This window comes from Micropterus dolomieu, linkage group LG16 (genome assembly GCF_021292245.1).
Source record: "Micropterus dolomieu isolate WLL.071019.BEF.003 ecotype Adirondacks linkage group LG16, ASM2129224v1, whole genome shotgun sequence".
NCBI classification, from domain to species: domain Eukaryota; kingdom Metazoa; phylum Chordata; class Actinopteri; order Centrarchiformes; family Centrarchidae; genus Micropterus; species Micropterus dolomieu.
The window spans coordinates 4,031,041-4,055,618 of NC_060165.1; the positions used below are offsets into that span (position 1 = coordinate 4,031,041).

Below are 24,578 nucleotides of genomic sequence, written 5' to 3' on the forward strand. Positions count from 1 at the left end.
CATTTGTGTTGTAAGACTGCAGTTTCTGTGCTCGGTAATCACAACATCAAATGCATTTGCTGAGCTAGACTTTTTTAGGGCAGACTTAGTCTATAATAAAAAAGAGACACAGCAGGTAGGTTACCTAGTTTGTGAACAAAAAAAAATGGAAGTCTTGAGATTAATAAATGCAGCTGTGATACATGTGGGAATGCGACGTGGGGACAATACGAGGTGTCACTGGGCTGAGAAGCAGCACCATAAATTCCCAGCACACCTAAACATATCATTGGTTTGTTTTGAGCCACCATGTTTTCGTGTGAGGGATTTTTTTGTCATGCCGACATTTTTCACACCATAGTCAGTATAAAATAAATGGATATAGTCATTGTGATCACCCTTTGGTTTGAGGACTGCCGTTTTGGAGCCTCGAGTTTGGCTTTTCTACTGTTACCACTACTATTAGCAATTAAATAGCTTGTAGCCCCAAGCTAATGGGGCTCTAGGTAGGGGCTTTAATGAGTTTATACTTAGCACAACAGAACAATATGAATAACAAAAAGTTGTTAAACCTACAGGATACAGGGATCGTAGAATACAAGTATTTCTCTATAACATATAAACAAGAAAAGTCTATAAAAAAAAGCTCAAGAAGAGACTCCCAAGCCCAACCCCACTTCAAATGTTGCTGAACTCGGAAAATGTTTGAAAAATGTGAAAAATGTGTCATACATTTCCATGCACCAATCACAGTTAAGCAACCTTTGAATCAAATTAGTTGAGAGGTTGTTTGCTCACTGCCATTAGGCCACTGTCACTATAATCTGATCAACCACACCCACACAGTCCTGATGAAGCTTTAGGCCTAGTCAACACGTATGAGTTTTTCGTCCTTCGTTTATAAAAAAATCTGTCTAGATGAAAATGCAAAAACATGCTATCAAGCACTGTCAAGAGCATGCCAAACCACCAGGCATCAATATGCCATGTTGGCCAATCGGAGCCTAATAAAATTGTAACAAAAGTAGGCAGTGGCGCACAATCAGGGCTAGACTGCTAATCTGGCATACCGGGCAAACGCCAGGTGTGCCGACGCACCTTTGGGGCCGATGTAACGTAAATTATTTATTCATATTCAACTGTTTTTAAAAAATGGACAATCAGCCCATAAAGCATGGACAGCGGCCCATTGGGTAATTTTCTACACTGACACTGGGCTGGCTCAATTACATGTCTTACTGGCCCCCACTCCCTCTGCTTTCAGTTTCTTGCGTTACAGTGCCAAAAACAAAATAATCTTAAAACGGCTGCCGCCAAATGCGAGAAAACAACCGATATGTTTGCTTCAACATCAGCTGTAGTACCCGATGTAGTGCAGGTTCAGGCACTAGAAGGAGTAAAGGAGAGCCGTGACTGCTACCAGGCAGAGGAGTTAGCGAGTGACAAAGTGGCAGGGCCCAGGGAGAAAGTGAGCAGGAGGAGAGTGGAGGTGAAGCGGTAAGCATGGAGTAGCTCAACCTGTAGTGAGGGAGCAGGGAGGGGAGGTACACTGGGGACGCTGGGGACATGTAGGCTACCCACCACTTTTTGAAAGCATTTGTTAAAAATGTTCTGAAAAATAGCTTGCACCAAGAAATGTTAATTGACGAATAAAAATGCTATGAAAATTTGCACAATAAGCCTGCAATGCAATGTAAATACAGAAGAAACCTTTGTTGTCCAAAAAATTGTAACTTAGGCTAAAAACAATAATAAGCTATTGATTTGTGCTTCCCTGGTGCAGAAAATGTCTCCAGAATGCAGGAAATTTGTTTAATGCTCTATTTCATCAATACGTTGTTTTTTCTAAACAGTAGGCCTATTAAAATATATTCTTGTCTAGTTGTAATGGCCCCAATCTTTATGTCTCATGGGCTAAGTGTTTTGTCACACCCCTAATCTGAGCCCTTAAATGGAAGGATGGTGTATTGGTGAGGGGTGCCTGACCAATTTTGGTGGGCCGCCTGGGCCAAAAATGCCAGGGCTGATTTTTTGTCCCAGTCCAGCCCTGCACACAATCTGACATCAAACACAGCAGATAACGACACATGCTCTGACGTCGCAAGGCAAAAACTCCAGTTTTACTGTCGACACGACAACTCTGCAACTGTTTCTTAAAATCCTCTCCCTGCCTTTTCAAAAATGTTTGGTTTTTGTGACCTGATACTGTGTTTCCGTGTGGATGAACGGCCAAACCGCATAGAAAAAAATCACGGTTTTGAAAATACCCGTGTTCGTTTAGGCAGGGCCTTAGACACAAATTAAGTCATGAAACTAAGCTTTCAGAAGCTTCAAGACCCTTATCATGTCAAAATTAAAGTGAATCAACAAAGCAAGTGCAACACAGTAACCCCGGTGCTGTCGATGCTCCTGATGTTTGCTTGCGTTGCCTGTTGGTGATCCAGCCTTGATGAGTGTGGCAGCCTTTTAAAAGTACGGGTAGCATCCAAAACAAAGTTTAAGGACATTTAGTCTTTTGAATATTTGCTTGAGCACAACATAAAACCTCACACATTGCTTTGGTCCCAAACAGAGAGCATTACAGTCCACAACAGTGTACAAAAAAGTTCATTTATTCTCATTATCATGAAAATATAACTATACAACATGCAAAACAAACTGCACCCACAATTTCTACAAATTCACTATATACAGTATAAAAAACAACAATGCCAACAAATTAGTTTTCTTACATTACAGTAAATACTGTATATGAAAACATAGTCAGTCAGATGTAAAAAGTCAAAGTATCTCGTTATTCATTAAATCAGTGTATTGTACAGCATGATCTGTGAAATATTTTCTTTTTTTGTTTTTGGTCTTTTTGGTGTTTGCCCCAAGAAACCATCATCTGCTCACTGAGTAGTTAGAACCTGGTCTCTGAACCTGGAACCTGTTGGTGAAGAAGGAGTTGTGTCTCAGTCTGTATCATTTTAGAAGCATGTGGAGCTATTTAACATTTTAATTATGGACCTTTTTCAATGACCTATAACAGCAGGTGCTGTTTTTCACAAACAAAATTGTATACGTACATTTCCATCTCTACTCCTAGGGTGGTGAACTGTGACTGTTGTTATAATCTGCTGAACAACATAAAGGGTAAAGTATTCAATACATAGTGACAGGACAAATATACCACATTCCTCTAAATATTGTGTTTCACTGAATAAAAATTGTAGGCCTTGTCTTCTTTACCTTGTCATAGTCAGATGTCTTTTCCGTAGACCCAGGATGTTTCTCAAGGATGTGCAGCATGGCGTCATGCAGTGTCAGGAAGAACATTGATGGCTGAACTTCATCATCAAAGAAGCAACAGTCATGCAGTTTCTCCAGGATGTAAGCTACGGGTGGGGAGAAGACATTTGTCAAAGTAGTTAATTCAGATGCCTATAAAGAACTTAGAGACAAAGAAATTATGACACCAAGGATTGTAAGCTGTCAAACATGTCAACATGTGTTTTTTCTTGAAATACAGATTGCGAATAAGTGGGCTTCTATTTATTGTAAAACCAATCAACTTTATGAAAAGCTTATCATTTCTGTCTAAAAGGAATTTACATTTAATCAATCTTTTTCAGTGATTCTCTTGTGTTCCTGTGCCAACTTGAATGTCCCCTACAGGGGATCAATAAACATCTTATTTTATCTTAATACTGTTGCCCCGAATAAGACCCTTAAGACTCTCCAGCTGATACAGAAGGCTGCAGCACGTGTACTGACAAGAACCTACAAACCCCTTCATGGTCAGGCACCATCTTATCTTAAAGAGCTCATACTACTCCACCAAGAGCTTACTACCCCACCAGAGCACTGCGCTCCCAGAATGCAGGGTTACTTGTGGTTCCTAGAGTCTCCAAAAGTAGAATGGGAGTCAGAGCGTTCAGTTATCACAACCCGTTCTCACTCCCAAGTCATCACATATGGACGCATTGGGTATCCCTTTACTGTCATAGTTCAACGTAGTGGGGGAAGCCCTGTAGCGTCGCTTTTTGACTGTAAAAGCAGGTATGATATTTAACAGAAAAGACTGAGTAAGGAGGTGGTTGGAGTGGATGGAGGGCCAGAAGAACCTCGACTTTGTACCAGGAAACTGGGGTTCGTGCCCTTGTGAAACAAAAAGTCAACATTATATATTTTTATTTAGGCAAGTCACGTAAATTGACATAAGTGACATTAAGTGACTTATGTGTTAACTGACGTACGTAGGCTAGTTATTTTAAACCTAACCATGATCTTTTCCTAACCTTAACCAAGTAATTTTGTTGCCTAAATCCAACCAAGTTTTTTGTGCCTAAACCTAATCAAACTACAACGTTTCACAACTTTTCAAAATGGCGATGTTTCGATACGCTAGCGTTTTATTTTGAAAGTCTAACCGGACGTTGCATAGTTATTGTTCCTAGTTATTGTTGTTGCTAAATGTTGCTAACTTGACCGCGGAGCCCTAAACGTCAATAAATGAAGAAAAAGGGGTACCCAGGGCGTTAAAAGGTGACGGCAAAGGACCTTGACCAAGTCGGGAGTGAGAACGTGTTGGCTATCAAGCTCCTCTCCTGGGAAACCAGATTCCAGTTTGGGTTTGGGAGACAGACACCATCTCCACATTTAAGATTAGGCTAGGCTTTAGACTTTCCTCTTAAGGTTATAGTTAGGACTGGCTCAGGTGAGTCCTGTATCTGGATCTGTGGTTGCAAGCCACCTGCTGTCCCTATGTTTCTGTTCGACACCCGCTGCTCTAGTTATTATTATAGTCATATTAGGAATATGATTATTATCACTATTATTGCTATCACTATTATGCATTTCTATTAATATTTGTATTATTATTACTCCCACTATGTGCAACTTGCATTGTGCTACTGTTTGTTCTCTTTCCACCTCCTCTCTCTCTCTCCTCTCTCTTAACTTAACCGGTCGAGGCAGATGGCCGCCCAGATCCTGGTTCGAAGATTCTACCCATTCTATCCGCCCTTGCCATTGTAGTCAAGTGCTTGCTCATGGTGGGGGATTGTTGGAAGTAATGGTCTAGACTAGCTCCATATGAAAGTGCAACAAGATAACTTCTAAAACATGTATTTCTGGGCAGTATAAATAATAAATAAGCAAAAGCCCAGAGGGTTATTGCACACATAAAAATGTAACAATAGAGCAGAAAATATTTGAGGTCACACATTTATGTTGTACAGAGCCCATAAATTAACGTGAAGTAAAGTGAATCATTAAGTGAATCATTAAGTGAATTGTATTTACAAGTACCTGAAATAAGTGCATCATAAAAATACTCTACTGGTACATTTTTAAAAAGTACAAGCTATTTTGAAAGTCCAGATTCTGATTTACTGCCTCTTCTGCATGGACACGCTTCACACCTGTCTGTATGGAAGCCTATAGGGGACAATATTAAAATGATAATGTCAACTTGAAAATGAAAATGTAATTCCACTATGGCATTATACTTTTCTACATATGTACAGTATGTGTTATTTTAATAAAAATTAAAATACAATAATCCAATTTCATTTTCACATACTCTGATGGGCATTCTATGACCATATTCAAATATATTGAGGTTGACAAAATTTGATAAAAACAAGGACAAAGACTAAATTTGAAAAAAAGGCTATATTTATTACAAAATTAAAACTATTTTCCATTCAAAGTCAAAATGATAATTAAAATGCAATTTTCTAACAATTTAAAGTTGATGAGTAAAACAGTATTTGACATTTCACTTTGAAAGATTCGACCTGCTGTCCAGTGGGCAAACTTCAAATTCAATAAGCAAAACAGTGCCCCCAGTCTACTGCATTAATATTTACACTTTCTTTCAGTGTCAAAATGACAGTGACGTCTGTCAGTTCTCTCATCAAGGCGGGTCTTTAGTTAGGACGTCACTTCCTTCTTCAGTGACTTGGTTCATTAACAAATTCTAGACTTACATTGTACATCATATACTTTGTGCGTCTTCTCATAGCTTGCTTGTAAGGCATTACACTGTTCTTGCGATAGAAATCCTGCCCTAGTGAAGTCACTCACCTTATTACAAGTCCGTGTAACATCAGAGAAGTTATTTTAAGATAAAAATTGTAAACAATGTTGCTTTAAATTCTAAATTAAATTATCTTTATATTGCTTAAATTGTTGCATTTTTATTTTAATTTTGACTTAAATATTGCTTTATTTTAAATATATTGTCCACTGTACAGCGAGGTACGCCGTTTTAAACTAAATTAAAGGCTATTCCATTTTCATGGAATAGACCTGAAACACCCGAGGATCTGATTACATCACTGATGATGCGTCCCAGTGAATCCCGAAGATGTATCTTGCACATAGGCTACACCAAAATATCAAAATGATTGGTTAAAGTGTTCAAGGTAGCTGTTGAAAAGATGGGTTTTGCTTTCACAGGTTCTGTCATGGGTTTAGTTTGTGCTCTCCCAGTTTTCTGTTTAATTTTGAAATTATCTTTTGTCTTATCTGGACTTAACTTCCTGTCTGTGTGCTCCTGGTTTATTGTCTGTATTAGTTTCACCAGTATTTAATCACCCTGCTAATTTCTGTATATAAGGCTTTGTCTCCCAAAAATCTACATTTAGGTCGTCTCTGCATGTTGCCATGCCTACCTGCCTGTCTCTTGAGTTTTCCCTGTGTTTTGTCTTCCCTCTGTCAGAGCTTAGATATAAATAAAACAAATCACCAGATTTAAAGACTGACTGCGGTATATTGTGAATGCAGACAGATTTCCCTGGTGATGATAGACTTACTCAGCATTGTCTAGACTCGTTTGGCAAGGGCTTGAATGTAACAGATGTTCATTTATATGTAAAAGTCCTGCACTCTAGCTATAAATACTTTAGGTTTATACTTACGATCACAATCCACAATGTAGACCTCCACTTCAATGCGAATCAGCTCTTTCAGCGCCTGCAAAAACATTCAAGATGATTAAAGAGATATAAAAAATTAAAGTAAAACAACTGTGAATGAACAACTCACTGTTTTGAGTCCCTTCAGAGCAGAGATGTCCAGGAAGGACACAGCAGCAAAGTCCAGGATCAGGCTGTGAATGTCCACTCTGGGAACAACGATGTTGGCAGGAAGCTCTACGTTCCAGTCGATCCGGGCAGGAAGGTCCTTGAAGTCAGTCGGCAGGTCCAGCTCCTCCATGTTGCTCTCATCATCTGACTCCTTGATGGGTCCAAATGACTTATTCAGGAAGCCTTGCTGTAATGGTTAAATATTGTTCATACATGTTTCTCACTTTTCTTGAGATTATATGAAAACATAAACATAACAAACAAACAAAACAACATAACATCAGCAACGTTTAACGTTGGGGGGAAAATGTAACTTTTCCTAATCTGCAATACAAGACCAACATATTATAAAGATATATTTATATATATATATATATATATAAAGATACAAGAAAACATGATGTGGACTGAAGGGTAAAAAAACTGTGCTTTTAACCTGAACTACGCTGCCCTGACTTTGATTGTGGACAGAAACCAAACTCAAACAAAGAGGTCAAGCCTCTGTACTACTGTACACAGTATTAGCAGTATTGCAACCTTCTACATTCAGTGAGCTTGATCTACTTTGTTCTTGGGAGAGAGGGTTAGTCAAACTGAATCATGCAGCTTAAGCACTACTGTTTGTTGTCACTACCTGTGCCCATTCATTGTACTTGACAGCAAATTGGGTTTTCATCCATAATTGATTTTAAATCATAGGTCTATGCTAGATATTATGTTTCTCAAAGTACATATTTCATAGATGTACCATAACAGCTATAGTTCAGTGATAGATCTAGGTACAGACTGTACTGATTCAAGCGGAAGTTAGAGTGGGTAGCACTCAGAAAGTGCATGGGGACACGGGGTGGAACAGTGGTTACCCTCTGCTGACACCTGAGTAATCCCAGCAGTGGATCTTTTGATTTTTCCTCATCAAAGACAAATTTAATCTATAGTTGCATTTCCATCCATCTGTTTACATGTGCTTTTTCAATTCACAAATCAAAAACTAGAGTGGAAACACAGAAAAATGGAAACACAAGTTTTTAAACTCGGCTGTGGTGGAGTTGCAATCGATAAAAACAACAAAATCGTGGATGGAAACACACATTAATCTGCATTTTCTTTTGCAGATTTTGCACAGATTTGGTCGGACACCTGGCTTATGACTGATGGAAAGCTGGTGAGCGATCATGTCCTTGCAGCATCACTAAGCACTGCAGCGGGAATTGTAGCACTCAATATTTTCTAATAATTAATTGTTTAAACGTACTTATTGGTCACCTTTGGTACATAATTGTACTTTGAAAGTAAAAATATCAAGTGTACAACATCTGGCTTAGTGTATATCTTAATGCCTCAGCTTTTACACGCCAAAAGTATTATAGTCTGCGTGCTGTGTAAAAGTTTAAACATGTTGTAAACCAAACACAACAAACCCTTATCTTTTCAAGACATCACAGACCTGGTCGTATCATGTTCAGACAATTACTTGCATCTGAGATAAGTGGAGACGAACCTTGTACTATCAGCCGAGCAAAGGCATCCAGATTTTTTTAACTAAAGATTCACCAGCCATATATCAATTTGGTATCCAAGTGATGTGTGTATGTAGTTTATCGTGCAGAAATGCATTTCTACAGAACAGGGTTATCAAACCAAAACAGGAATAGACAACAATGACAGCTAAAAGTTGTGAAAGTGCTACCAGAGTGAAAGTGTGTTGTTGTTATCAGTGAGCAACACCATTACTTACTGTTGTCCACTGCAGGTCTCCCTTCTTTAGAAGTTTCCGGATCATCCTCAGTGCTTTATTTCTCTTTCTCAACACTCTCAACGGGTTAAATCCAACCTAAGAAGACATTGGGATGAAGTATGTCGTAACTTTTGGAGACAGAATCAGATCAAAGATAAGATACAGATAGTTATATTTTCCAATCTATCTGTTTACAACATAACCTTTTGAAGTCAATTTGGTTGTTTTTTATTGGTTTATTGGTTATTGTGATTTTCCACTGAATTAGATGCTCTGTTGCAAACTAAAACAAATTATTTAAGTTGAGGGGTTTAGATAGAAATTACAATATTCTATGAGGATGCAACTATAACGACAACAACAAAAAAATACATCAGGGTCTGTTGCCACTGTTGTACTTACAGCTTCCACCAGCTTGCTCCTAAAGAAGTCAATGTTGGCAAAGAAGATTGGTGATGGTATCCTAAAGACCTTTACTCCGTCTGGCTCATATATCTGGAGAGAGTCATTATCTTAATACCCAAAATTATAGCCAAAATCATGGTAAAGTACAAGTAGTCTCTTAAAAGTGCAATGCAAAGATAAAACAGGAACATGGGATGATTCTTATCACCTCTCTGGTTCTCATAAGGTCTTTAAAAAAGCACATTTGGAACAGGTTTTCTCACTGCAAGTGGAATAAAACCTTCAGCACAGACATTTTTATGTCGTCCTTCCTCCTGCTCATTCCAAATGAATTAAATAATAGTAAAATCAAACAAATCCTGATACGGTCAGGAGTAAATGGAAAATCCTCAAGGACCCTGGTGCTTCCTTGATCCTAGTTTTGGAACAACAGTCAAAACTACAATAAATACTTTAATGGTGAGTTAGATGACAAGACTAATACCACTCTGATATTTGTCCATTTAACATGTAGCTTCCGCCAGCAGCTGGATAGCTTAGCTTTGCACAAAGCCTGGAAACAGGGGAAATAAACTGACTGTAAATAACAAGAGTAGTATGGATTTTCAGTTTTTTCATGTTGGTGCTGTATGTACAAGAATTTCCCCTTACGGATCTATAAAGTATTTCTGATTCCGATTCTTACTGATTCTAAATGTAGCTGATAGACATGCCCTGACGGTAATGATATATCTATGTGTGAAGAAAAAATAGTCAAATGAATGGAATGGGCATGGGCTTCAGATGCTCATGTACAATGCGAGCAGGAGGACTGCTTTCTCTGTCAATATCGCATGCACTGAAGAATTTATTTCTTCAATTGACTACATTTACCATCAACACCAAGTGAATCCACATAAAAGGTGCCTAATTTTCTCTTTAAATTTTAGAGATACTGGTATGTGGATTTTGGCACCTTTGGACTAGCTATTATGTTGCTGAGATAAGCTTACTAGATGTAGCCTTATTTCTAACTGAGAGTAGTACAGACATTTTCATGCTTTCTGCCAGAAAGCAAATGAGTGTCTTTTCCAAAATTTCAGACTTTTCTTTTAGCGTAAGTTACAGAAGACAAATGATAGCATACACCCACCAACTTACATTAATATAGTCCTTTCTGTCTTTGTAGAGATCAGTTCCTTTGATGTTGGCCAGCACACTGCAGCGAGGGCTGAATAATAAATAAATAAAAATATTATAAAAGTATGCTTTACCAGATACAACCCCTTTTAAATCTGGTACTCAGTAGTAGCTACAGCCACGCTAGCAGCTCTGGGAGGTTGTACTTGGGCACAGTGCGCTAAATGCTGACATCAGCAAGATAGCATGCCCAAAATGACAATTTTAACAGGCGGATGTTTAGCAGCTAATATTTACTATGTATAACTCAGGGTATCACTAAAGTCTTTAGCATATCATCTGGAATTATGATTGTCTGTGAAAATGTTTATTGCAATCCATAAAATAGTTGATGAGATTTTTCAATCTGGGCCAAAATGGTGGACCAACTGACCAACACGGCCATTCCTAGAGCTTCAACACTAGCATGGCTAACAACTGAATCTACTACTACAGTTCAGAATGTCCATTTATCATAAGTAAAACTGCATTTTCCCAAGACTTGCCAAGAAAATTACAAGCTAATAATTTAAATAGTTTTATGTCTTATGTAAAGAAAATGTAGAGTTGGTGGCCACTTACAACTGAACCCTGAGGACGACACTGATCAGTTCCACACCGAGACCAACAGCCAAACCAAGATCCAGCCCCAGTAAGATGGATGCCAGACAGGTAGTACACCACACAACCTGGACATAGATAGTGGTAAGAAGCAGAAAAGTTTTTTAGATATTTTACAAATGATAGTAGGCCAGACCTGAAACACAAAGACAGGAACATATTATACAGATTTATTGAACGATGCTCTTGTTTTGCCTCACCTCACTCATCTGATGAGGCATTTTGTAAGTCCAAACTACTTTGTTGTGATCAGATAGTTGCTGTAAACTATGGTTAGTGACATGAAATGAAAAAAAAAAAATTTTTTTAGATCTCGCCTCTATCATTTGTAAAAGTCTTTTTATTTTCCTGACAAGTAGCACAAAATGACCATAATAAACTTTCAAATTAAGAGATTTTGGCTTTTAAAACTTTCTTTATAACTACTCTCAGATTATAGCTAAGTGAGAACTTACACAGTCTGGTTTGTCCCTCCTCCACAGGTACGGGACTTCTCTACATTGCATCAGCATGCCCTTCAGGTTTACAATGATCACAGCACCCAGAACAGACTGTTAAAATAATGGGTCATAGGTCAGTCGAGACTCCGTGAACATAACATGTATGTAGAGATGGAGGGAGTTCTGAGCTTTACCTTCGGAAGTGGCTCCAGTAGGAATCCAATGGCCAATGTGACAATCATCACTATGATAGCTGACAGTAATCCAGCTATCTGAAAAGGACAGAACTGATATGTTAAACTACAGAGATGAGGAATGCTCCCTTGGTGCCACATGCCTTAAAGAGGCTTGTTTAAAGTTTAGGTTTAAGGCAAATGTAAACCAAAGCAGAAAAACACAGAAGTCCAAGAAAAAGTTGATTCCCTTTGCTGCACACTAGAGATCAGTGTTGTTTAGAATGTTCAGTTCAGTTCAGTTCAACATGCTTTATTGGCATGAATGTTTCATTTAAACAATCAATTTAGCAGTTATAAATTACAAAAAACAAAAACAACAAATGAAGACATGACTTAAACTACAGATAAAAGTGAACTAGATTTAACCTGCCATGCAGAGAGCGCCCAGTACTTTAAAGTATTGTGCTGTTGGAAATCATATTACTGTTAATTTCTTCCACATTGGTTCCATACCATTGGTTTCAGGGATTTTGCCTGTGGACACCTGCATATCTTTCACCCTCACACTTTTATACACGCATTAATCACTTCATGTGTATTGATTAGATTAGACTATCTGCATTTGGAAAGCTCAGGTAATAATTAAGAACAGTTTAATAACACTTCATTACATTTAGTCGTGCTTTCAGACCCATCCCAGAGTTAGTAAAATGTGTATTGCATAATACACCTAAAGTATCAAAGTATACATACTTACATACAAACGTTAACCCACCCACCTGCACCTCTAAAGAAAGGTGTAAAACAAAACCTTGTGGTTTTATGGGCTAGATGTTTCCCCCTGTTTCTATACTTTGTGCAAAGCTAAGCTAATCTACTGCTGGTTCTAGCTAAAACCCTAACCGAGTGGTATCAATATTTGGTTTCAATATATACTGTTTCAGCACCCGCCGCTATCAATTTATTTATTTTGAATTTTTCTACTATCAAAGCGATCTGTCCGCGGGCCAGATATTATTGCTGGTGCCGCCTATTGTCGACCACTGGTCTATGGATTTGACTAAAGCTTGTCTAGGGTTAGGGGTAGAATCAAGGTTAGGATTAAGTCAAATGAGTGCTTTGAGGAATAAAACACATATTAATTTACCTGAGTCTTGCCACCTGTGCTCTCCTGCACTGCACTTCTGGAAAGAGCTGTACTTGCAGCAAAAGCCTTGAAGGAAGCTCCAAAGATGTTGCTGACTCCAAAAGCTATCAGCTCCTACAGCAAAGTCAGTGAGAAAACCTGTCTTGTAACCTAAATTCAGCTTAAATCTGTTGCTTTTACTTAACTTTGCTTTACTTAAAATCTTACCACATTTACACACCTGGTTTCCATCTATGGTGTAATCGTGTTTTACAGAATAGACTTTTGCCACAGAGAAAGCAACAGCAAAACCCACTATGGCCATGGGAAATGCTTCCACTGCTGTCTCCTGGAAGATGTGCAGGTTTGGGGCTATCGGAGGCTCGTACCTGAGAATGGATAGTAGTCTGTTACGTTAAAATTTTTAACATAGTACTACTTCAGACAACTTTCTTCATTGAGGTTATGGGTCATCAAGTTCATTATGTCTTACGTTGAAAAGTTTTCTTTCCCCCAGTACATTTATTTATTTACTTATTTTATTTATGTTTTTATTTAACAAGGACTATGCACAACATACGTACCGTACAAAATATAACTAAAAGCTAATTTCCATCTGCAGTCCCTGGGCAGGTGCAAATAGCGTGCAAAATGTTACAGTTAAAAAAACTATTCCCAAATCAAAACCTTACATTTCATAAATACTGTATATAGATACAGGCCAATCAATCAGCCAAATAACAAACGAAAAACAGACTGAAATATACCAAACCTCCCAAAACCATAAAAAATTCCCATATAAAACACAACATCAACAATGCACATACAAAAATACACAAACTGTTGTTGCAAGAATTTTACCATGCACACAGTAAAGAATATACTGGCCATGTTCAGTGTCTCATAGCTCAATGACTACATACTTGATTGTCCTTCAACCATATTTTCACACTACCTTTAAAAATTTTTGCATCCTCTGACACTCAGTGGTAAGAAATTCCACATCCCAGCTGCCTTTACTGAAAAGCAGTTTTGTCCAAATTTCTTAGACCGAAACTTAACAGTCCCCTCTTGAGGAAACTCTTGTTAACCCAGAGCCGGGTCACATGACAGGTGAATAACGCAATATCAACAAATGTTACACCAATACTCATGGGTGTAGCCTCATTCATAAATGGGTGTATTAAATTTAAAGTTTAAACTTTTGTTGTGTACTGGGTGCATTGCCTTGAAGCTGAATTATCCCTGATGGTATTGCTATTCACATAACATCCATAATGCCTTTGTTTTCGCTGTTGTGCAAAAGCTCTTACCCTTTTGGAATATGGCCAACAACATCAATGCCATATCTTGTCTTGAAGTCAAATGCGTATGAAACACCACATGCAATGACAGTCTGGAGAGGAAATGACACAAATCGCTAATTGACGAGACGTTGTTAGGCCTGACTCATAGGATTCATTTCAAAATAACAGATATTTATTAACTCCTGGTTTATTATTATTAGTATACTGAAATCTGTTTCCATGAATTGACAGGAATGCTTTCTTTCAAGGGACATAAATGATCTCATAAATTAAATGAGTGATTGTTACGGCACTGTCACAGTCATAAAAAGTCACAACCAAAATAAATGTTATCATTATGACCGTTTATATACCTGACAAGCCTTCGACACCTCAGGCTATGGAAAACATGTTGTGAAATGTTGCTCACCATGATAACCTCTATGGGGATGGGCACCGGCAGCTTGGATTTAAATCTGTCGTTCACCTCCTTCACACTGAACACCACCACCATGATCACCAAAGAGATCACCACGTCACACACATTGGTGGAGGTTATCTTATTGAAGATGATCTCCAGGGTCTGAAAAAGAGAAAAAAGATGAATGGAGATGAATAGATGAATCACCCCTGACTGATACAACACGAGAAGGCTTTAAACTGCTCTGTACTTACATAAATGAGAGAGAGTGGTCCACTGATGCCTGGGACTTGCAGCCCCAACACAAACTTGAGCTGGGACACCAGGATGTGGATGGCAGCTGCCGTGGTGAAGCCGGACACCAGAGTGTCGGATAAGTACATGACCACAAAGCCCACCTGCAGGACACCCATTGCCAACTAGAAGACAAAGAGAGATCATGACAGGTCAGGGTCTCATCTGCATTATTAATCCTGGAAACTCAAATCAGGCAGGACTTAAACTTAAAGGGTACTTTTAACTTAACTAGGGCATTCAAATTGTTCTTGCATATGGTTGTGCAGAACTGACTGCCTGCTCAAGGACATTTAAACAGAACAGATGCTTGCTGTAACAGGGCTTTGGGTTGTCCTGTTGTAGAAGAATTTCCTAATTACTGTTTTTTATTGCCACCCCAACCTGATGATGACAATTTATTTATTTACATAAGAATACTTTCATTTTTGTGTTGATAATATAAAAGGTTTTTCGCCCAACAGCGTTCATTTAGCTGTTGAAGGGATAATCTGAGTGGAAGTGGTGAGGGTGTTTCACCTGCATGAAACCAATGAGGAAGGTCAAAGAAGAAGCCACCAACACTTTCTGTTCGTCTGTGGTCAGGCCTTCAAACCCTGTGATGTTAGCAGGCAGACCCTCCTCTGGGACCAACCTGTTGACCACCGAGCCGATCATCAGACACAAGACTGGGAATGGACCTGCAGAGAGAGGGGGGGGGCACAGATTAGCTGTGTTGTAGCCTTTTGAGAGGGACAGAGTTAGAAACTCTGCACAAACACACACACACAACTAGCCTTACCCACTGAGATGTGTCTGGAGGTGCCCAGGAAAAAGTAAATGATAACAGGGAAGAAGGCGGAGAAGAGTCCGTACCAGGCTGGCAGTGAGGCCAGCAGACAGTAGGCCAGACCTGAAACACAAAGACAGGAACATATTATACAGATTTATTGAACGATGCTCTTGTTTTGCCTCACCTCACTCATCTGATGAGGCATTTTGTAAGTCCAAACTACTTTGTTGTGATCAGATAGTTGCTGTAAACTATGGTTAGTGACACGAAATGAAAAAAAATGATTTTTTAGATCTCGCCTCTATCATTTGTAAAATATCTAATGAAATTATATAAAGTTTATATCTTTGACATGGTGTTTATGTGATGATAACCTTGACCTTATATTACTGACTGATATTATCATTCAAAACAACTCAGATAGAGGCTGACTGTTATCACACATTATCAGATTAACAAGTGTTAATGATAAAAGAATACCATTTAGAAAGGGAAACAATGTAAGCTGAAGACTAACTACAATTTAAAAGATGAAATTCTACAATCTAGGATTTTTCTGAAGAAACTGTCTGCTTCTGACAACTTTTTGTAATTACTCCTCATTTTCAGAGTCACAGGTGAGATTTACAGCGGCTTCTTTTGTGTTAAATAAACAAGAAAATAAGCAATAAACAATTTTCCGTGAAAACACCACCTTGATGAGTAATGTACGAAGCCTTCAGGCAAATCAGTAACAAGATTCATCTCCCCCACAGGAATGTCCAAATACAGGCTTTTTTTCCTCCAACCGATACCAACACTGTGTGATTGAAGATGCAGTTGTCCACTCCCTTTAGTTAGGTCATGCAGCGGGAATGAAGCTCCTGATTACTGCAGAAGTTTCATCATTATTTCACAGTGTGTTTTGCATACCAAGTGGGAAAGTGGTCGATCTGTCCTTGGTATAATGCAGATCATTATTCCAGCATTCATTAGTTATCAAGACCCCCTGTGATACATGATGTTTCCAGAAGCCACAGATGAGCTTCATTTTGACCACATAACATGTGGGAGGTTTGCACTATCCCCCAAAATTCCACTTCCCTGACCTGATCAGAATTAGTACCAGGGCAGGAGGAGAATGTTAATGTTGTGTTTGTGTTTTGGAGACACTGGGAATCAACCTGGACCCACAAACTGGATGACATTTGATTTAAAAATGTTTGACTTTTAATTACAATACCCCCATAGTGCCAAAAATAGGGACACTTTGATATTGAACACCAAAATGTGACTAGTGGTGTCAGAGATTTAGAAAAACATACAAAAGAGAAAGACTTGTAAATCAAGTATTGTCTAATGTAAATTTGTACCTTTTGTTTTCTATTTTTGCCAGTGAAATGAGGAATGCCTCAAACCTCCAGTTTGGTTCAAGAGGAAATTAAATCTTCACCTTACATTCAGAGACACTAAAGTGAAAAAACACTTGCAGCTGTGAACATTTACCTTGCAGGACAGCTACCAGTCCAGTGCTAACACCAGATACGATGTCACTGAGCAGCCACTCTTTGAAGCGATAGATTTTCAGCCAGCTGATGATCGGCAGAAGAGAGAGAGCTGCATTCTTGACTCGTTTGGCATCACATCTGCCATGGTAGCAGAAACAAATATAAGTCCACGTTCACTTGCACAGACACAAACTAGAATCACACCAGAAACCCAAATTTGGGTTAAAGTAAAGCATCAACAAGTAGGGAAGTAAATGTGCATTTATTTTAAACAAGACATGGGTTGACATACGTAAACATGCTGGACATCAATAGACAACTTCTCTCAAGTATCTCAAATGTAAGTCATACTTTCTACAAATCATTTCTACAAAGAAATTGCACAATAGAAAGCCTTATAGGCAGGTGCGCTGGATCAAAAACAACCACACACCCAACCATCATAATTTGAGAATTATTAAATTAATGATTAATTTGTGTCTACATACTTGCTGGAAGTAAAAAAAAAAATCGGTAGTCAGTGCAGTGTTAGAAGCATGTACTAATTTTACCCAGAAGATCAATGTTTTCCACTCTCCCATTTAAATGTATCATCTTAACATCCATAAATGACAGACTTCAAGGATTATTTATGCAGTGATTGAAAAGAGAAAACACACAGAGGAAACAAAAACCAAAAGCATAAGAAGTTCCTTACATGAAGTACTGTCGGATGTGGTCCAGCATGGTCTTACGTCGCCTGTAGACTTTCTCATGCTCCTCTGCGAAGGACTCCTCTGAGTACAGTGGCCTGGCCACCACATACTGCTTAGCTCCCGGACGCATCATCTTGCCTCTGCTGCCTGGAGGGCCGCTGCTTCCTCTCTATGTTGCTCTGAGATCCATTAATCACATTAGGTTAGGACGAGGATCCCGTCTTACCTTTGAACATCCCTTATCAAAGCACATTAACAGCAAACAACAAAGGTCCAGACCCCCAAACACAGGCAGAGCACATGAGCCAGGTCAGAACACTGTCCTGGGGGGGCTGACTTGTCAGGCTCTTTTTTAGCTTTAGAAACAGAGAGAACACCAGAGAGGATTGTTTTAAATTTTAGCATTTAAATGTCTCAGCTCCCAGACTTTTCCCAGATCAAGTTTCGTTTTCAGTACCGCTACAATTCCAGCTGCTTATGAAGAATTTTCAATGTTCAAAGATTTAACACTCAAAAGCTTTAAAAAAAGTAATATTTTATTTTTCCGGTACCTTTCGTATCTTCATGTAATGTACAGCGGCTTGTCCCACATACCTGACAGCTGCCTCAAATCCAAACGCTCCAGTCTCTTGCTCCTCCCTCACCTCCCGGAGATCAACTGGGACCTGAGACAACCTGGGCATCAATAAATGCCCTCTCTGCCACTTATCATGTCTGTAATTATTAACAGCAATTATAATGATGTCCCAGTTTTGCACAACTGCTAGACTCCTGCCTTATCCTTGACCATTGTTCTTACTGATATCTTTAACCCGCAACTTTCTTTCCGCTCCTGAAGAGCATTTGGAAGATATTGTATCGATGGGCAGGGTAGGGAGGATGTGGACAGGACAGGGCAGGTCACTGTTAAGAAGTGGAAATCAAGTAGCTTTTCAGGATGGTAGCCGTGCACTTCAAAAGTAAAAATAGCCTGTGTGCTGCAAGAACCAAGACTGTTTGAGGAAAAACTGAATGCAAGGATTGTATTCCAAAATTCATCCAGCGTGTGATAAGATGCACTGATACTCCACAGCCAAATCCTGGCATGAAAGTTAAAGACATTAAAGGTTAAAATGTATCAGTCATCTTAAAACGTTACAAACCTTGTATGTTTTGCCTTTACAAAGTGGACAGAACAGAGAGCTAACAGCAACTAAGTATTCCTTCAAAATTCAGCAACACCAACCAGACTGATAAGAAAGAGCAGAAACTGTAGGACGAGAGGTGTGTATGTGTGTGTGTGTATGTATGTGTGTGTGTGTGTGTGTGTGTGGTTGGGTCTGTTGTTCACTTGTTTCATTGCAATCTTATCGAAATGTCTACTGAGAATTAAGTGGAGGTAATGCCTGCCTCCACTGTTTGTCCAGGATGAAGCACAGTTCAGGCCAGGTTCATGGGAAATGTGTGTGTGTGTGTGTGTGTGTGTGTGTGTGTCTGTGTGTGTGTGTGTAAACCCAGATGCATAAATACATCAAAATCCAGTCTCCAGTTTGAGGGATTTCAATGGACATATTCCAAATGTTGCCACCTGACAGTGATAGTGGAAAATCGCTGCCAGGTGCCAAAAGCACACAATGTGGATGTGCGATCTGATTGCATGGCTGTGATCAGGTGGTTGTTCTGTCACACCATGCTTGATAAATGAGGTCAGAGACTGATTACTGCTAGGCTAGGACTTCCTGTCGATTACACCAAGGTCAACCACTTTCCACTTGGTATACATTTCAATTAATAAAAAAGATATGGAAGGAAAGAACTATGTGCTCATGGGCTGTGTGGACAGAGATCTATAACTACCTATAAATATGTTACTAGACAACCTTCTCTACTACCTGAACCGCACCAACAGGTAAGCGGACAGAATACACTTATTTTCCACCTTGAACAAATTATTTTTATGGTTAGTAGCAGTGGTGTAGTCTATGTGATAGGCAGGTATACGGCGTATACTCACTAGGTCAAGGATTTCTGTATAATCACTTAAAATAGCGTGATCATACATAACAACATCGTGTTGTGACAGCACGTTCACAATTCATAAATTCACCCCATCTGTGTTGCGAAGCACTGAACTGACTTTTGGGGCTTCCGTGGCCTGTGACCGGGATCTGACGTCACCTACCAAACAACAACACAGCTGCGTGGCGGTCACTCTGCACAACTTTGAAATTCTTCTTCTTCTTCTTGTTTTGGGCAGACTAGACGCATCTATGGTGTACGGCTGCCATCCACAGTTAGTTAACGGTGATTGCCTAGATCCAATTGTATAATCCTGTTTTATGTAGGTAGCCTACTCGATCAGTTTCTTCATTTTGTTCCACTATCCAAATTAAGTAGAGTGCGTAGGCTAAATGCAGTTTCTCCAAGTGCTCCCAGGTCTCTGAACAATTTCCTCCTTCGCTGAGAGTACTTTCTGCTATGAACTAATACATGCTTCACCGTTTCCTTGTCTCCAAATTCACATTTTCCATCAGGATGTTTACCAATCAGAGCCAGCCCACTCCATAGCCCACAATGCCTAAACCTCAATCTTGATAAAACTACTGCATCTATTCTCTTACTTCAAAAAGCACATATTTCTTTCTCTACAATTCTTTGTACTGAGTAATATATTCTCTTTCATTTTGATTTTTGCCACATTTATTTTGTTGATCTATTTATTATTTCTGTGTAATCTGTTGACCCATACTGTAAATTAATTTGAACTCTTTCCTCCTGCCTCCGCCTTCTTTTGCCACATCATCTGCCTCCTCATTACCCTCCACAACCATGTGAACCCACAGAAACCCCACCTCATATCCTGCTTTGTGAATTCTATTCAACACTTGCAAAATTTCCACAAGTAAATCAGGTCTGGATTTAGTTTTAGGATCTTTAATTGTAATTAGAGTTGTTGCTGAGTCACTACATATGACTGAATGCTCCCGTTTGTTATCTTCAACCCACCTTAATGCCCACAGAACTGCCACCAGGTTTGCTGTGAAGACTGACATGTGATCTGGAATCCTACACACTTTTTTATAACCTATTTCAGGTATGCTAGTACCAAAAGCCAGTTTACCGCTCATATTTGATAGAGCCGGACCTTTATCTCCTTCACTACATACATCTTTCTTTTGCTTGTTTTTATAAAAATCTAAGTCAACAATGGGATCTGGGATCAACCATGAAGGTATATCTGAACGACATATTGGTGGACATACATTCGAATTCACAGTACCAATTTCATCTGCCATAGATTTGAGTTTTTCTGTAAAGTTTGTTTTGACTGTTCTTGCTGTTCCCATAAACTCATAATGCTGCCTCAACAGGCTTTTTGTTGGTAGTGTTTCATTCTGATTGAAATGAACTAATTTGAATCACTAAAGGAGAAATGAAACAAAAGCAAACCATAACTACACTCTATTAGTGTTTATGTAAGCCTGGCGCTGAAGCTGCTGCCGCTCCCTGTGACACTGCAGCTGCAGCAGATGACACAAACGTTACTGTTACAGAAACTACAGAAAACCAGCCAGATGAGGCTGATGCTAACGTTACCTGGTGAGTGAAAGCAGCAAATACTTTAACGTAACAGCAGGGGATTTTAAATTGCAGCTAGAACTAGTTAACTTAACTAACGTTAGTGTGGTGGATCAATGAATGTGGAATACTGTGTGTGTGTGTGTGTGTGTGTGTGTGTGTGTGTGTTTGTGTGTGTACAGTAGCCTGGATGCTCATGCATTTAAGCTGATACAGTGGGCTACATAACCTATGTTTGACAATGATTTTGGAAGATAGGCTGTGTGCTTGAGAAGATGTGGACCACTTTTTGTGTCCTCACTGTTAATAATATTCTGTAATGAATGATTTGTGACGATAGAACTTCTCACATGTTCATTGTTATTTCTGCTACTGAGCCTCAGCTTTGCATTATTGTTATTAATAGTTGCAACTTGCACTCTAAAATGTGCATTAAAAATTGCCAGCTGATAAAATCTATGCTCCACAGAAACATCTAAGGCTAAATGTAGCTCTTAACTGGCTGAGTTAGATGGTGATTAACACTAAACATTAGAAAATCAGTCTTTTCTCCCCACCTGCATAAGTGTCATTTATACTGGGAACGCTGGGAACATGTCCCCACCATTTGTTGAAATAGCTGATGTTGTCCCCACCACTTTTTGAAATTATTTATTAAAAATGCTCTGAAAAATAGCTTGCAACAACAAATAATACAAAATGTAAGTGCAATGAGAAAGTTTTTTTTTGGCACAATAAGAAAACATGCAATGCAATGTAAAAAAAATAATAAAAAAATAAATTTAAGCTAAAAAAACGTTTCGGGTTACGTATGTAACCCTTGTTCCCCAAGAAGGGGAACGAGACATTGCGTCGGTGACGACACTATGGGAATGCCTCTGGGCGTGGCAGGGCTGAACTATGAATGAAACTACTCCAGTCCTATTGGTGTTACTAGAACGGTAGCGTGTGATGGTGTAACCAGAGGGGTATATAAGCACGCCGGCACACAGGACATAACCTGGACAAGGGCGCAGGATGGCTCTGACCGTCACCGGGGCAAACTCCAGGCATCGGGGAGAAATCGAAAGTGCCTGGAGATCCCCCACCTTCCTCAGAGAGGTGATAGCGAAAGGTCATCTTAAGGGTCAGGTGCTTGGCCTCAGCCGACTCCAGGGGTTTGAAGGGGGCCTCAGCCAGCGCTTCGAGAACCAATGCCAGGTCCCAGGTGGGAACCCTGGAACGGGTCACGGTTCTCATCCTCCTGGCTCCATGGAGGAAGCGCACGACCAGTGGAAGCCTCCCACTGGAGCTGAGCAGTGTCTCGACTGCTCCTGTCATCAGGCCCGCCTCTAGGAACTGCGCCCCCTCAGGGGCCAGACCCATAGCTGCCACAGGGCGGGGTGCGGGTGAAAGATCCAGCCCTCCGCCTCGAGGAGCGATATTAAATCCGAGAACCACACTCGTGCCGGCCGAAACGGGGCTACTAATGGTAGACTGACGCCGTCATGGCGGACCTGCTCCGGATCCCCCGGGAGCAGAGCGACTGGGGGCGAGAGGGAGAACCACAGGGGACAGTGCACTCTATGCAAACAAGTCCACGTCTATGGGGCCGAAATTTTCGCATTATAACTCCACAACCTCGGGGTGGAGTCTCCATTCCCTGGGCGTCAGCCCCTGTCTCGACAGCAGGTCTGCTCCTTGATTCTGGGTCCCAGGGATGTACATCGTTCTGAGGGACAGCAGTCTCTGCTGGGACCACAGGAGGATCTGATGTGCCAGTTTGCATAACGGGCGCGAGCGCAGACGCCCCTGGTGATTCAAATAGGCCACCACTGCCGTATTGTCGGTTCTGACAAGGATGTGGCGACTGCGGAGAGCGGGCAGAAAACTCCTCAGAGCTCTGAAAACCGCCAACATTTCCAGGCAATTTATGTGCCAAGAGAAATGATGCTCCTCCCAGGAGCCTCTCGAGACCCGTCCATGACCGCGCCCCATCCCGTGAGTGAGGCGTCTGTCGCAATAATTGTTCGTCGACAGATCGCTCCCAACACGGGACTTTGGGACAGGAACAAAGATTTCCTCCATACAGACAGGGAACAAAGGCACCCGCTCGTAACCCGTATCAGACGGAGCGGATTTCCCCTCGGGGAGAATCCCTTGGATTTTAGCCACCATTGCAGGGCTCTCATGTGCAGTAGCCCGGAAGGTATTATACTGGACGCTGCTGCCAGGAGACCCAACACCCTCTGAAAGTTTTACAGTGATTGCGCGGCCTAACTGCACTCTGGTCACTGTGGACAAAATGGACTCGACGCGTGAACCCAATACTGGTAAGCCGTGCCCCCGAAGGCGAACCTCAGGAACTTCCTGTGAGAGGGACGAATGGAGATGTGGAAATAAGCGTCTTGCAGATCTATTGTGACAAATCAATCCTCGCATTGGATGTGACTGATGATGGCGGGGATGGTAAGCATCCTGAACCTGAATCTCCTCAGAGATTGGTTCAGGGACCGCAGATCCAAAATCGGACGCAATCCTCAGTCCTTCTTGGGAACCAGGAAGTATTGGCTGTAGAAGCCGGCTTCTCTGACCGGCGGGGAAATGAGTTCAATGGCCCCTTTCCCTAGTAGAGAGCGGACTTCCTGTCCCAACACCTGGCTCTGTTCTGCGTGTACTGCAGTCCCGACCATCCCGCAGAATCATCACCATCCTCTAGAAAGAGAGCCGCTTGAGACCTCAGCACCCTCAGGGGCAGGGCCTCGATATGGTCGCTGGCAGCCCCCTCGAGAGCTGCCTGGGCGTTTGACATCCCCAGGCATGAGACGCACATCCCATGGGTATCACCTTCCGTGATGAAGCGCTGACAGGGAAAGACACACTGTCGAAATCGCTTCGACATGATCTGCTGCTTCGTCTCGACTTCAGGTAAGCTTCCAAATGGTGGAGCTTCCAAACATAGCCAGAGTGCCTGCTGAATAGAAAGAAGCTAATGTGTCCTGTGTGCCGGCGTGCTTATATACCCCTCCGGTCACGCTGTCACACGCTACCGTTCTAGTAACACCAATAGGATTGGAGTAGTTTCATTCATAGTTAAGCCCTGCCACGACCAGAGGCGTTCCCATAGTGTCGTCAGCGACGCAGTTCGAGTTCCCTCGAAGGGGAACTAACAATTTACTTATTTCTGCCGGGAGGGAAAAATCACAGAATACTTACTACAAAAAAATAGACCACACCATGAATGCCAACATGTACTGTGACATACTGAAGCAGAGCATGATCCCCTCCCTTCAGAGACTGGGCAGCAGGGCAGTGTTCCAACATGATAACGACCCCAAACACACCTCCAAGACGACCCCCGCCT

General features: G+C 40.6%; 1 protein-coding gene across 3 annotated transcripts; it reads right to left on the minus strand.

Moving 5' to 3' along the window:
- Nucleotides 1-2,575: 2,575 nt before the first annotated feature.
- Nucleotides 2,576-18,480, minus strand: LOC123985019 (chloride anion exchanger-like). Of its 3 annotated transcripts, none has more exons than XM_046072355.1 (21): nucleotides 18,272-18,480; nucleotides 17,680-17,856; nucleotides 16,981-17,120; nucleotides 15,505-15,615; nucleotides 15,243-15,403; nucleotides 14,684-14,848; nucleotides 14,439-14,591; nucleotides 14,036-14,118; nucleotides 12,964-13,111; nucleotides 12,744-12,857; nucleotides 11,615-11,692; nucleotides 11,436-11,531; nucleotides 10,942-11,048; nucleotides 10,342-10,411; nucleotides 9,199-9,291; nucleotides 8,797-8,892; nucleotides 7,018-7,245; nucleotides 6,891-6,945; nucleotides 3,214-3,359; nucleotides 3,051-3,101; nucleotides 2,576-2,911 (listed from the first exon to the last, which is right to left on the minus strand). In XM_046072355.1, the coding sequence occupies exons 2-21, from the start codon at nucleotides 17,808-17,810 to the stop codon at nucleotides 2,885-2,887; spliced, it is 2,253 nt and encodes a 750-aa protein (XP_045928311.1). In that variant the 5' UTR covers nucleotides 17,811-17,856; nucleotides 18,272-18,480; the 3' UTR covers nucleotides 2,576-2,884. The 3 variants fall into 3 exon arrangements, with proteins under 3 accessions (XP_045928311.1, XP_045928313.1, XP_045928312.1); XM_046072357.1 differs by having other exon boundaries at nucleotides 3,051-3,098; nucleotides 18,272-18,479; XM_046072356.1 differs by having other exon boundaries at nucleotides 18,229-18,274.
- Between the last annotated feature and the right edge of the window lie 6,098 nt (nucleotides 18,481-24,578).

Coding starts and splice junctions, on each gene's coding strand:
- LOC123985019 (XM_046072355.1), bottom strand. CDS start 17,810: ATGATGCGTCCGGGAGCTAAGCAGTATGTGGTGGCCAGGCCACTGTAC. Junction 14,849..15,242: donor TCCTCATTGGTTTCATGCAG/GTGAAACACCCT, acceptor TTTGTCTTCTAG/TTGGCAATGGGTGTCCTGCA. Junction 13,112..14,035: donor GTTGGCCATATTCCAAAAGG/GTAAGAGCTTTT, acceptor ATCCATTCTCAG/GTACGAGCCTCCGATAGCCC.